Here is a 13,861-nt window from a genome sequence, read left to right as displayed (position 1 = left end):
CAAATAAAGTAAATAATGTATTTCCTCACATCTCCATGATACTTTTTTACTGTTATGTTTCCCATTGGCCACAAAAGAAATCCACACAGTGGCTTATACTGTGTTCTTTCATTGGGCCAGAAACACCTTTTTAAACTTGGAAAAGACCATAGCTCTGGTTAAAATAAACACTTTGTTAAAGGACCTTTGTTTGAAGCTTACAGTAACAAACACACTGGAGACAAACTATGAACTGTTTGGAATTGCAATGTTGTTGCTTTTGAAATGGCTGCTTCAAAGACATCAACCAGGTCTCCAGGTCATAGTCAGTTGCGTTATTCAAAGTTGCTTTGGTGATAAAATGGTAAAATGGCATAGGCGCTCAGCCGTCTTGCTTTTGCATAGGAATATAACCAGAATATAGCCAGTTGGCAACCAACTGTTCTCTATGCAAAAAAGGCTTATGGCAGATAAGTTCACTGGAGCAGACTGACTCAGATTGACTGCAGTGTGTTGGTGGATTTATAAAATGTATATAATGTATAAATAATTTGCAAACCTTCAACAATTAGTTTCTTCAACCAGCCCGAGACTGCAATTGTTTGGGGACAGGTTGCCTCCCACCTTGTCAAAGGGGGTGTGTTGCACACTAAGCCTCTGGTTGGTCAGTTGGTCACTGCAACTTACTGAAATCACTCGCCAAATAAGAAAGAATTAAAGGAAATCACTAGAGAACCACCAAGTTTTCCTAGCTGCAGGGAGGTCACTGACCATGTATCCATCCACCAAAATGTTCTCACTTTGCAGACCACTGGGGTGGCAGTAGCTCAGGCGGTGATTCAATCCCCGTCTGCTCCAGTCTGCATGCCAAATGTCCTTGGACAAGTTACTAACCCCAAGTTGCTCAGATACGTCCATCGGAGTATGAGTGTGTTTCAGTGTTAGATATAAAGCACTTACATAGAAAGAGCATAGAAAAAAGTGCTTGTGCGACTGGGTGTGATTGGGTGAATCAGGTAAGTTGTGCAAAGCGCTTTGAGTGCTCAGAGAGAGCAGAAAAGCGCTATCTAAGAATGATTTTATTTACCATTTACATACAAGTACAACCTGAATGTGTTTTGTTAAAATAACAGAAAATTGTGCCATTTTGAATACAATAGATAGATGTATAAAGTGTGAATTCTCAAGCTGATGCATATTCCTCTTACTTCCTCTCAGATGAAATGACACAAATTATTGTTGATAGATAATTTATTACTCAAACACACATTCTCTTTAAATTACTTAGTGTGCAAAGAGCAGAAAAGTGAGGGTAGAGAGGAACCGAGGAGGAGAGTGAGGGAGACAGGGCGACAGACAGGAGAAGGAAGGGAATGGGGGAGGGCACTGGTCTGTCCTTCCTTGGGGACCAGACTGCCCCTCCTGCTTGCCCATTAAAAACAGAATTCCTCCACAAACTGTTTGTGTTTTCAGTCCAACTCCTCCAGGGTGCTGCTTGCCACAGCACAAGACGAGTGTCCTCTCCTTCTCCGGCGTCTCCCTGCTCTGCATTGTAGCTAACATTCCCTTCCCTGTTCTGCTGGAGACCAGTCTACTATCAACATGTGGCACATGTCCTTGACAAGTCAAGAGGACCCTTCACCATAGGAGTTGGGCAGCAGTGTCAACCACGCACCCCATATTTCTCCCTTTCCCCCTTGTTCTCCCTTACCCTGCCTTCCCTCATTCACCCTTCCTCTCTTAATATTGAGTTGCCAGGGTAAAAGGGGGCCAGAGGAATCTAATAACTGTGACAGTGGGGCTTTTTTGGCATTGTTCCTGAAGCTGTGCAGACACACACAGGGCTGTCAGCTGGCTCTAATGAAAGGTTAAATGAATAGGACAAAGTGACAGGAGGTACAATAAAGAAACAAGAAGGAGGAGAGAATGTGTATGCAAGCATGTGTCCATGTCTCAGTGTGACATTGTCTCGAGGGCGGCCTCCTTAGTAAGGAACAAGGACGGCCCCTCCACAGTTTTGCAATATTCAAAACAGATTGGTTTGCGACAGTGCATGTGCACTTTTATGTGACTCTGTGCCGTGTATGCGTGTGTGTGTGTGTGTGTGTGTGTGTGTGTGTGTGTGTGTGTCTGTGCCTCTCCCACCAAGACACAGATGCTGAAGAGGAATTCCAGCATGGGGTTCTTTGATAAATGTTAAGGTCGCTGGCTGAAGGGAGGGATGGAGGCTGGATGGGGAGGAGTGGATGGGAGAGCGGGTGTGGTGGGGAAGAGGCAGAGGGAGTGACGAGGGGGGACGCATGTCTCGTCTTGTGCCTCTCCCTGCCTGTGCCTTGGTGGAATGCAGAGTCACATGAAAGAGGCCCTCTTTCTCTCTCCCTCTCCCTGAGACTCGTCTCTTGTATCTGTCTCAAAAGCGCCACTGTCCCCCTCCTGACACACTACCTGTCAGCACATTTCTCCTCCACTCCAAAAACACCCACAGCCACAAACACATGTGAAAACACACACACACACAATCATAGACTGTACATGCAGGCAGAAACACATACAGATGTGCCCTTCACACACAGTTAATGAGTGTTAAGTTTCCCTCAAACAGGAAAAGTGAACTAAGACAAACAAACACACAAAATCCTATCATCCTGAGACCGCTTAATTACTATGATTATCACCATAAATAGCACTTTTGTCACCAACAATCACACAGTAGGACTTCTAACATGTCATCCAGGTTTTTGGTGATGCGTTGCAAAGCGCGCTCAGCTCAAAGGGCTACAGCTTAGTCAATGAACCCTAAAAGATTGTGACAGAAATTGAAATACTCATACAGAGTTAAATATTTAATGTATAGCATCAAAATAAATATTCTTTCCTCCCAAATCACAAGATTAAAAGACAGTACAAACTAATCACTACCTTGACAAGTCTGTAGGAGGTACAGTTGGGGTGCACAATTATGGCCAAGATTATTTTCAGCACGGTTTTCTCTTTGTTAACATCCCATGAGCTGAATCTGAAGTATTTCTAAAGAATGACTGATGATCCACGTCCAGTGACAAGCTCTTCACCTTGTCCTGTCCCAGATATTTGCTTTCTTGTTTTATATCTGTCTTTTTATGTTGTGTTGCTCATCCAGACTAGTTGTGCAAAACTTGCCGCTGTGAGGTGCAGGGAACAGCTGTGATTGGTGCATGCAGGCATGTGGTCAGGCACTTAATTGGGGAGTGCTTGATTTATTTTTGCTTTGCATTCTATAGGCAGGGCATGCATTTTCAATATGGCTCGATCGCGGGGAGCTAAAATTTTGACTGACATTCAAATTCGATTAACTATTCAGCCCTAAAGTATAATGTATAATTGTTAAATATAGGTATATAAGTTAATTAGCTAGCTTATATCGCTATCTATCTATCTATCTACAATTACACGCGTATTTTATCCGTAACAATTCCATCTCCCACCAGCACATAATATTCTTTTGCCTTCAAAAAGTCAACACAAATGACTTTTAAATAGATAATTTTCTGTTGTCACACTGTAAACACTACACTGTAAGCATATATAAGTTATTACTAAGAAAAGAGAACTGTTTGGGTTAAAATGTGCACTCTTTGATGTGGCTTTGTTTTGGATTCAAATTTCTCTTTCATTAGGGTCAGAGGTTATGGGTTCAGTAATAATCACCTTGCCGCTGAGAGGAAAAGTGTCTTTCAAACATGCACACATTCATAAATTGCACACACATAAATTCATAAAAGCATTCAAAACGTAATTGAACACATATACAATGCACCGACATCCTTTGCTGATTTTTATCCAAAATCAAAGACATAGAATTATATTCAAGGCTAAAGAGTCCAAACTCTGCATTAAGGCTTGCTAATAGAAGCTAGATTATACATTCAGCCTACAAGGTTACCAGTGTGTCTGAAATATTATCAATATATTCAAGTGAGAATCATTGTCAGAAAAAAAGCCTGCCAGAACTAAAGTCTCGAAAAATCAAGGTGATTACGGCTCCCTTTGGCCCAGAATATATGGATTTACACACTAGTTAATACACACCGACAGAAACATACACACACACACACACACACTTAAGTTATCTATTTTTTTTTTATCTCACTAATATGAGAACTAAACAACATCCAGATGTAGGATACACAGCTGACTGTTGCAATAATGTTTTTATGGAAAAGGCAACAAAGTACTTCCATAAAACAAAATGCATATTACTATTACTATTACTAGGTAGATAAGATCCCAGAAGAAAGGCCTATGAGCTTTTTAGATACAGGATTTCTCGCTTTGAGTTAAATGGAAATTGTAATTAATGACTGTATCGCTCTTACACAAAGAAAACGGCTTCTTTATGAGTCACGCCAAAGTATAACTGGGAGAACACCCAACCCTGAAGCATCTTGTTGCAACAACAGTTTTCACTATAAATACACTGCTGCAGCGCTAATATAACATCAGCAAAATGTTACAATCCTGTTAAGTCTCTGAAATCATATTTTAAACTGTATATGGTAACGTTGCATCCAGTAAAATCAAACGTGCTGGTATGTATTTGTTTACTCATTGATACTTCCTGATGCTCACTATAAGAGTGATGATAGTGTCCAGGATTTACACGGTTATAAATTTAGTGAGACACGTGGTGACAAGTTTCAGGCTGTCACTGGTGCACACTGAACGATCACAAGATATAATCTGTCAACAAGGACTCGTGTCGTAATGAGCATAATGGCAAAAAAATGAGTGAGGATGTTTTACTCTGCTTAAATAAATTGTTAAACAACACTGGCCAAGTACTTTGAAACAACAAAATAAATTAAAAAAAATAATGGCACAGTAAAATGAGCTGCCTCTACAATGAGTCTGTCATCTTTCCAAGAAACTCCAATATCACTGTCTTGGATTCAGCTGTGAGGTTGGTGTAGCACCACGTGAACCAATTTTCCACCTGCTGCAGGTTCTGCTTAGATCTCTAGAGAAGTGGACTGAGATTGCCAGTTTCTCTCTAGAGAAGCAGCTAAATAATACTGAGGGATACCACAATAGCAGCCCGGCTAGCGAGCTAGCCAGTAGGGAAAACACAACTGTGACTAAATCCTGAAAACAGCAGAAGGAGGACTGTGCCCTGAGAAATAAATGTTACATGCTGTTGTTCCATTTCTAAAACACCGCATCACACCAAAGACCTTATAATGTGGACAATCATAATCTGGCATATGATCTGCTTTTCATATAAAATCATATAAATTTTTCATTACAAAATAATTTTTAAAATGTATTGCTGCTGACCAGTTAGGCCCACTTCATCCCATCTAAGTCCATGGATGGACTCCAAAAAACATGACGTGATCACATCACAGTCTGCATGACAGGGTAAAGGGGTGCAATGAATTCAGCATATAGACACGGAGAGGTCCCAAGTCCACTTGATATAGTAACAGGCAACAAAAAGAAACCCAAAGGCACAAGTTCTCCTTTTTAGAGCAAAAACTGAACATGAAGTTGGTACACGATCTGGAATATTGTGCAATTAGAAAAAAAACATCAGTCAAAACTTTAAATAAGGCTGCAGCCCAGCAAAGGAGTTGCTGCATATACACTGGAGCATGTCTTTAGCCTGTCCAAGCCCGCTATTTTAAAACAATGATAAATGCCATTCACAGGAAGGAATAACAGTAGCTGACCAATAAAGATTGCTCTGGTGTAAAGAAGTCTGAAGAAGAAAATGCCTGGAATGAATTGTGGAGTTTACTTTGTCCATCCTTCAGTCAGTACATAAACAGATTTTAAATGAAAGAATTCTGGATTGAGAACCAGAGGAATCATTTCAAAGGCTATTCAGGTAAAAAAAAAAAAAACATTGTCAGGCACAGTTACTAGAAAAAGAACTAGACACTCACGGCAATAATTCCAAAGTCAACATGCTACGTCTCAGTCCTCAGGAATTTTTCATGAGCCACCACTTATCTTGTCATATCAGATTTCTTCCACCAGCTTTTTTGGAGGGAAGAGAAAAGACACCTTTAGGGCAAATTATTCTCTTCTAATCAAATCACTCTGTATGGCCTGAGGAGATCTTTCCATCCCTTTTTGAGTCACTCGGGCAAAGGCCACTCATGCACACACCCAGAAAAAAAAACGCACGCAGTCATTCAAAGGAACACTCACTTATTCGCAGCAGCAGTTTGTCGTCTTTTTATCTGAAAGCAAGAAATGAGACTCAACAGGAAAATAAAAAATACAAGAAGGAACCGAGGAACAAAGCGGCGTCTGGAATTTCCATCGCAAGTGAAATCCCAGATTTTCTCACTCCCTGTTCATGGAACAAAATCGAACAACTTTATTCTGGAGTGCAGTCAGTGCAGAAGGGAGCTATAAAATATAAATTATACCACATAACCCTATACCTCCCAACTGAGCCATTTGGTTACAACTATACTCCTGTTCGTTACACAGGTCCAGCGTCTCTGCTATTTCTATAGCGTCGACACGAATTATATCCCAGCCCCACTGAAGAACGTATGGATTACAAGTGAAAAGTAATTTCCCTACCGATTGGACAGTTGCCACCAAGTGACACTGAGGTGTTTATTTTACTCAGTCGCTGGTAATTAGTTCTGGACAGAATCAATTAAGGCCACCTCAAATTACATCTGAAAACCTAAGAGTTATGACTGCGCCTCAGAGGGCAGGAAAATGTATTAGGGTCGCTGTGCCAAATGTGTCCTATCACAAATAAAGACAGAGTGAGTGAGAAGCTTCCACAAGCACTCAGTGTCTTCATGTTTTAGCACACGAGTATTCCCCAGTTCTTCCTGTTTCCTTACATTATCGCACATAAGACGTTTTAACATTTAACATTCGAAATGAAGCCTGTAGAAAACAAAAAAAGGGCATTAAAAAAATGAATGCATAGAAGTACAGGTATCAGGTTGCGCTTTGTAGATGGGAGGCCAATTTTAATCTGATTAACTTGCCATTTCCAAATGTGATCCGTTTTGTCACCGCAGAGACAATACCATAATTGAGCAGACTGAAACTCTTACAGCTATCAATCTGCGTGATAGTGTGAGACTAAACACATCTTAAATGCTCGTGTCATAACAGCTGTTCACCCTACTCATTACCTTTTGCTATTTATGTCTCCTTTTTTTAAAGTTAGGAATCACATGAACACAGACCAAATTTCATAATGTTTTCACAAAGGTAAGTGTGTGAAGATTCGGTTCCTTGCTTTGTGTGTGCTGGGGTACGAAAAATGGAATTACGTCTCGCATATGTATATTGTTTTAAATCAAGTATGTCTCACGCTGTGTTCTTTATTAAATTAGGAGCCCTGCGATCCAATTTGTTTCAACATTTCACTGTGTCTCTGTTTTAGTCGCCAAAGCTCACAGCTTAGGTTCTGGTGTCTTGTTTAAAGATTTCCATCTTAAGGCATCCCTATGCATGTGACCCCCCCCCCCTTTCAAAATATTACCTTTGCTGTCACTGCCAAGACACACTATCAGTCACTCAGGAGATTATCGGTGATGGGAATGGATGGAGAGTAGCAGCGCCATATCGGTACCAGTGACCCACCTCTGAATGAATAAGAACAGTGCAACAATCCAGCTTTGACGCTGCTGAAGCATCGCAGAAACACTCGTGGGAGAAGATGGAAAAAGTGCTCTCTCTCTCTCAGATTTGCTGAATATCTTTACCTGTTAGCATGAGTGAAAGTGCATATTTCCTTTCATCTAAAATAAATGCTGTTGGTTTTTCTTCCTGATCCGCACTTACACATATTCCCCTTCACTTGTGCCTCTCTGAGGTTAAGCGCTGTACTTTCAAACGCGGCCTCATTACTAAAATTGTACAGAAAAATATTTTGGGAAATTATGGTCAAGCAGTGATTATCTCTGTAAATTCATCAATTGAAATATAGGCATAAGCAGCTGCATAAATAGGAGACAGCAGCAAATGCATAAATGCACCGAGTGGGTTATCAGCAGAGTCTTTATGCACTTAGCACTCATTCTTATTAAGTGAGGAGGCAGGGAGTTAGAAAGTAAGAAAGCCGGGGGGAAACAGTGAGGATGGAGTTGGTGTGGAGGGGTGGGGGTGTGGGGTGTTCTCGTTGTGAGGAGTAATCAGAGGAAGCCAGCAGGGGGGACAGGGAGGGTTGGTGGGGTCAGAGCAGAGCACCACTGAGCAGCCTTTCTCTTCATTAGCAGCCTCTCTAAGGGGGGGCGTCACAGGCCTACCTGTCCAGCAGATTATTGAACCGACTAACCAGTGGCACCCACCCCACACACACACACGCTCTCCCCTCTCTGATTCTCACAGACCCAGAGGAATCACGACCTAGCTGCAGATCCTTTGACAACTTTAACTTTTTCTTTAACCTCACGCAGCAGAAGTACAGGCTGGTGCAGAAGGGAGTCTGTTTCCTGCATATTAAAGGACATGTACGACGGTGTTTTTCTCTAATAATTTTTGAGGATTTTTGTCTTATAAATGTACTATTTTTTTTTTATTGTTTCATTCAAAATATGCATTTTATTTGCTAAGCTGATTTGTTTCACGGTGGCTTTCACGCAGTTCTGAAAAAGTCATAATTATCCGACACAAAAAGCACAAGACAGAAGCATTTCGAACATGATGAAAATCATTAGCAGCATTTTAACATCTGCAACTTATGTGGTAAAGGAAATGTGAAATTGAACAGATCCCCACTCGGTCTGGCTGAGAGACAGCAGCACGGAGATAAAAGTAATGAAATGACACTGCAGGAATGTAAATTGGCATTCTTCACTGTAGTAGCAGCACCAGCTCATGAAACATCCTTGACACACACGCACACTCATACCAGGCCAAAATACTGTTAGGCATTAATCTCGCACACATCTCACTGACGAAAGTGTGAAGGTACTTTTAAGTGGGAACATTCATCTCAGTCACCCTCATTGTTTCTCGTTTTCTACCCCTCACACACTCTCTCTCTCTCTTTTCCTCTCCTCGTCTTTTGAAGCGTTCAGATATGTCCAAACTGAAGTGTCTTAAGCTGACTTTGAAATTCAAGCTGGCCGTCTGCTTGTGTTTCAATGAGTTTGTTTTTATGGGTGAACTGTAACACAGGGGCACATAAACAGTGGGGATGAACTAGTGTATTTGGCAAAAAAAAAATAATTAAAAACACACACACACACACTTTACAAACTCTTAAAATTACCTAAAGGTTTTGGCTGCGTTGACATAGCACAGGAAAACATGTTTGTTCCTTAAAGGAGAAGGAATTGTGCAGAAAAATTGAAGCAGGATTTTCAGAAGAGGGTTTTTATGAGGCCTAAGAAAATTTACTTTCCAAATTTTAGACCCAGCTGAGGTACAATCAAGTGTGTCCACGTTGATCTAAAACAACACACACCGTTTTTATGAGCCCCTGTGTGTCCTTGATGTATGAAGAAATTGCACTGAACTCCACTCCAATCAAGGCCTCAATACCAACTGGTATCAAAGTGGCTTATACATAAATATCATGTAAACACTTTAACAGTTATACAATTTACAGCGCCTGGATTTTTCCTGTCAGACGCCACCTAAAAGTTTTTAATTTGTCTCGCAGGAGCAGAGAATTATGAAACACTTTCAGGCAAAAGCTTTAAATAATAACAAGTGAGGTTAGATTTTGTTAACTTACTTTTTAAGCCCCGTTTTTTCTTCAGGATTTGAAAGGCTCAGAAACGCAACAGTTGGTGATTTTGTAAGACTCACAGACGAGGAAAAGGTAAAGAAAAATTTATCTAAACAAGGTTAATACATTTTTTTCTATTAGTTTTACTGACAAATCTAGCAAATACGTCATATGAAGCAAAGCAAACAGGGGGAAATATATGACTTCAGCAAAACTTTTTTTTTCTTCTCTCGTCTGACCAGCAAACAAGTTAATAAAAAGTTACAGCTCCCGTGATTTGTCACACCGATGTGCCATCTGAAAAACTTCAGAAAGTACACGCAGAAAAATCATATTTACCATTGCTGCATGTTGTATCTGACAGACCCCGGGGCTCCTGGCACTTTTCAAAGTTGGCGTCCTCAATAAAGTCTGATTTCGCCCTCAAGTGGGGAACTTTCTCCTCTTCAATCCAGTCCGATGTATATCTTGCGATTCACGCTCGGGTTTCTTTTCAGACTCAGCAACGATGTTTTTTTCTTGACACTTCTAGGAGTAACACGGGGAAACGAGCGCTCGCTTTTTCATCCCGAGATTGAAAGCGTCCCGACTTGAGAGAAAAACGCGCGTCGTTTGGGTACGGGTCGGTCTCACGGAGAGGAACGCGCGACCACGACACTCTGTCGCCTCTCCTTTCCCTCAAACCGTAAACTGAAGTAATCAAGGAAACTGCAGGGATCACTGTCAGCCAGAAGCCGAGTTGTAACTGCTTGCCCTACCTTGATGAAAAAAAGAGAAAAAAAAAAGAAAAGCTTCCTACACTTCCCCGGTGATTTCCTTCTGCAGAGTCAGCACAGCGGAGAGCTCGGACGGTCAGGGCTGCTCTGTTGTGTTGGGTGAATTCAGATCAGTGTTTCACACGCCGTGTGTGACTGTAACCCAAGTGACTGCGGGTCCACGGAGCTTTTGTGCCTCATGAGTTGATTTACAATGTTGTGCCAGCATGAGGATTCGCTTCGTCGTGCAAGAAAAATGTGCCAAAAACCCTTAGCCCCAAGATAAGAAATCGTCAGAGAGGCGTATTAAAAGCTTTCAATATTTGAGAAGCAGCAGTGATTCAATGATATTTCTTTTTCTTCGTGTGCATTTAGATAATATATAATGTTCTAGTCTAAATAATACTGCCGATTTTTAACAGTACTGTCAAAAGGGGGAGTTCTTCAGATCAGGCTGAAGGAGCAATGCATTAAACAAAAAAAAAGGGAAAAAAAGAAAGTGATTTTGAATGCTGTATCAGCTCTTTAGCGTCGGACACAGAATTTCATGTTATAACAAGAAATCTTCGCCCTTTTTTACTTTTTTACTTTCTGTTCTCTAAGGCAAACACACGTGCGACCCTGCGCTTGTGCGCGCGCACGCGTGTTTGAAGCAGTTTGAAATAGTTTCCGTTGTTGCCTTCAGCAGGGATGTGACACTGATTCCCTGAGCTGTCCCTCAGATCCCTCAGAATTAGGCGTGCTCATTAAAGTTTCATTGTGCACTTGTTTTTATGATGATTTGCTCAACATTTGACTAAGACATCTGGAGAGTGAAGACTTGAAGGAGTGAGGGGTGTGTGTCTGTGTATGAGTGTGTGTCTGAGGGTGTTGTGTTAGTTAGAGGATAGAGTGGAACAGAAAAAGAGAAACATTCACTCTCATCGGAGTGACTGCCTGCCTGCCTGCCTCAGCCCGGCTTTCCGCTGGGGTGAGAGAGGCAGTGGAATCCCAGGGCAGTCATTTCTATCAAGTCAAGCGTCTGGAAGCCCCACTTGCATGTTTGGTCAAGGGGTAAATAATAGATCAGGGATTAGGCTTGTGTAGAATTCATTCCAGGGTAACAAGCTACTGAGGTCCCAGGATATGCATATTCATTCCTTGGCCAAGGCCGTGGGAGAGCGAGGACCATATGCCTGTTTGTCAGAGGGCTTAGTTTGCTAATTAAATGAGATATTACATACTTATGTGAGCAACAAAACAAAAAGCCTTTAAAGGATTGTCCAGAAAAAAATTGTGCTTGAATCTATTTTGTGTTGACTTCAAGTGCTTTGATGTTGCTTTAATTTGACTCAGGAAGTGTTTTCTATTTCAGAGTGTTGATTAACCGTGTAGATATCAGGAGCTATGGATGTGTATACAGAGCTTATCAAAGGCTAACATGACATTTTTTTTCTTTGTTGTTGCTTTGCTGCCAAACTATCAGATGACGATAAATCTATGTTATGACAAACAGATGAGATAGTAAAGTTATGATAGTGAGTGTCTGGCTAGCCATAGTGTATTTTCACCTTCTCATTATTTTCTTACCTCATGATTTTTGGAACAATTGCACTTCTTTTGGGGTGGGCTGGATTCTATGAGCAGGGCCAAACAGGTCCCTGGCTCGTTACTTTGTCACTCAGAATGACTGGCTAACAATATAAAAAGTTTTAAATCTAAGCTCCGGATTATATGGCAAGCAATACAGGTAAGGCCATTAGAGGTTTGGTCCTTTTTCCAACACCATAATAAAAAACTTACTTTGTCATTTAACAATATTTCCCCTAACCTCAGTCACAGTAATGTTGTTGCCTGTACCCTAACAACATTAAGATGTCAAATCACGACCTCAACAAACACACATTCAACAAAAAATTTATGGGCCCAAAGTGAACCATCAGCTTCAGACATCTAAATGTAAGTTTTGGGTCATGGCATAAAAAATACAAAATTTAAAAAAAGTTTAATTTTACAACAGAAAAGCCAAAACATGAACATCAGCCCCTATCAAATCTGATACTGCATATGGGGCAGTAACTGATCGATATTGGCTTACTATACACGTCATTAACACTAAGTGGGCATTCATTTTAATGATACTGATAAACTGAGCTGTGTACTCACAAAATTATATGCATTACGTCTTCTTAGAGGTAACATCTGTATGTATATTTATGTATTATGCTTTTTATTGCTGTAGTTATTATATGCTGTACCCTGACCACTGCCAAACCATAAATGACCATACAGAGTAGATAAATTTCCTTCTGTGAAAACATCAACTTGCACTTCATGTATTCTGTGAAGACGACTAGCAAATTCATTTTTCAACTCATTAACATGTCCTGGGACGTAAATAGTGTAATCATATTTATTTTTAGAACAAATATAATGCATCTTTAAAAAAAAAAAAAAAGATACGGACATACAATGTTTGCTGCAGGAGGCTTGATAGGGAGGAAAAGTATATGTTTATCTGTCGCTGTGACAGGATCCCACTGTTCATTAATTACCCAGCGGGACTGCCGATAATGAGCTATTGAACCTGCTGCTGAAGTGTTCCACCTCCTGGGATGGCCATCAGCTGCTGCATCACATTTTGTGGATCCATCAAATCCACAGAGGTGCTCCTGTTCATTAAGTTCCAGTCACTAGTAAAGCACAAAAAGGTCCAGAAAGGTCAATTCAACCATCCCCAAGAAAACCCAAGAGTTTTCAGAGGACTGGCTCTCACTGTAAGTTTTCTTCAACAGTCTGGAGGCAGTTAATGACCTGAAGAGCTTTTTTCTTTTTTAGCTGCTTCTTGTCACATGATGTTTCTGATGCCAGATCGATACCCCATTCAATGAACATTTTATTTGGATGTCATAAGTCCGTTGAATGGCTGTTATCAGTAGCCTCATACATCTGGTTGGTGGGTGCCTTCCTATACCTACTAGTAGGCTCAGATAGCAATTTTTATTTCTACTAATCAATGATAAGCTGCCTGCTGCATAATCTAATGTAGCATAATCAGATTACATAGAAGTCCTCTAGTGGTCATGTGAAGAAATGAAAGTTTAACTCACATTTTGCAGTTCCAAGTCATTTAAATTATGAACATTTGAAATATCTGCCTGCTAGTAGACATACTTTGTCTGATAACAAGTAGTCATTTAAATGTCTAATGGCTGTTATTCTCTACCAGACATTGTGTGTTACAATGAAATGGCATCAAATTTATCTATGAACCTCAATTAACAGATTTGCCTTTGTAGGACTTCACACATGCATGACCTGCTGCCTTTCAAAACTCAATCTGAGTGAACCTGAAGTCTTAAGCTTGAACAGAAAAAGGCGTCAAGACAGTTTCAGGTGCTGGAGGTTGATCAAAAGAGAATTAAAGGGTTCGATGAGCATCACTGAA

The 13,861-nt window shown here is 40.7% G+C and overlaps 1 protein-coding gene across 2 annotated transcripts in view; it reads right to left on the bottom strand.

The window, feature by feature from the left end:
- The window catches only part of bnc2 (basonuclin zinc finger protein 2), a 167,345-nt gene extending 156,805 nt beyond the window's left edge, over positions 1 to 10,540 (bottom strand). The window contains exon 1 of one of the 2 annotated variants that reach the window (XM_086295505.1): positions 10,019 to 10,540. In XM_086295505.1, the coding sequence (XP_086151631.1) occupies positions 10,019 to 10,021 (3 nt within the window). In that variant the 5' untranslated portion in view covers positions 10,022 to 10,540. The remainder of the gene's footprint in view (positions 1 to 10,018) is intronic. The other variant, XM_086295508.1, reaches the window with a different exon arrangement.
- Between the last annotated feature and the right edge of the window lie 3,321 nt (positions 10,541 to 13,861).

The sequence above is a fragment of the Aulonocara sp. 'chitande type north' Nkhata Bay genome, linkage group LG6 (genome assembly GCF_057382095.1).
Source record: "Aulonocara sp. 'chitande type north' Nkhata Bay isolate Kocher_YH1m ecotype deep benthic linkage group LG6, A_spYH_male_GT1.1, whole genome shotgun sequence".
Taxonomy (NCBI): Eukaryota; Metazoa; Chordata; class Actinopteri; order Cichliformes; family Cichlidae; genus Aulonocara; species Aulonocara sp. 'chitande type north' Nkhata Bay.
This window is presented reverse-complemented; position numbering and strand designations above follow the sequence as displayed.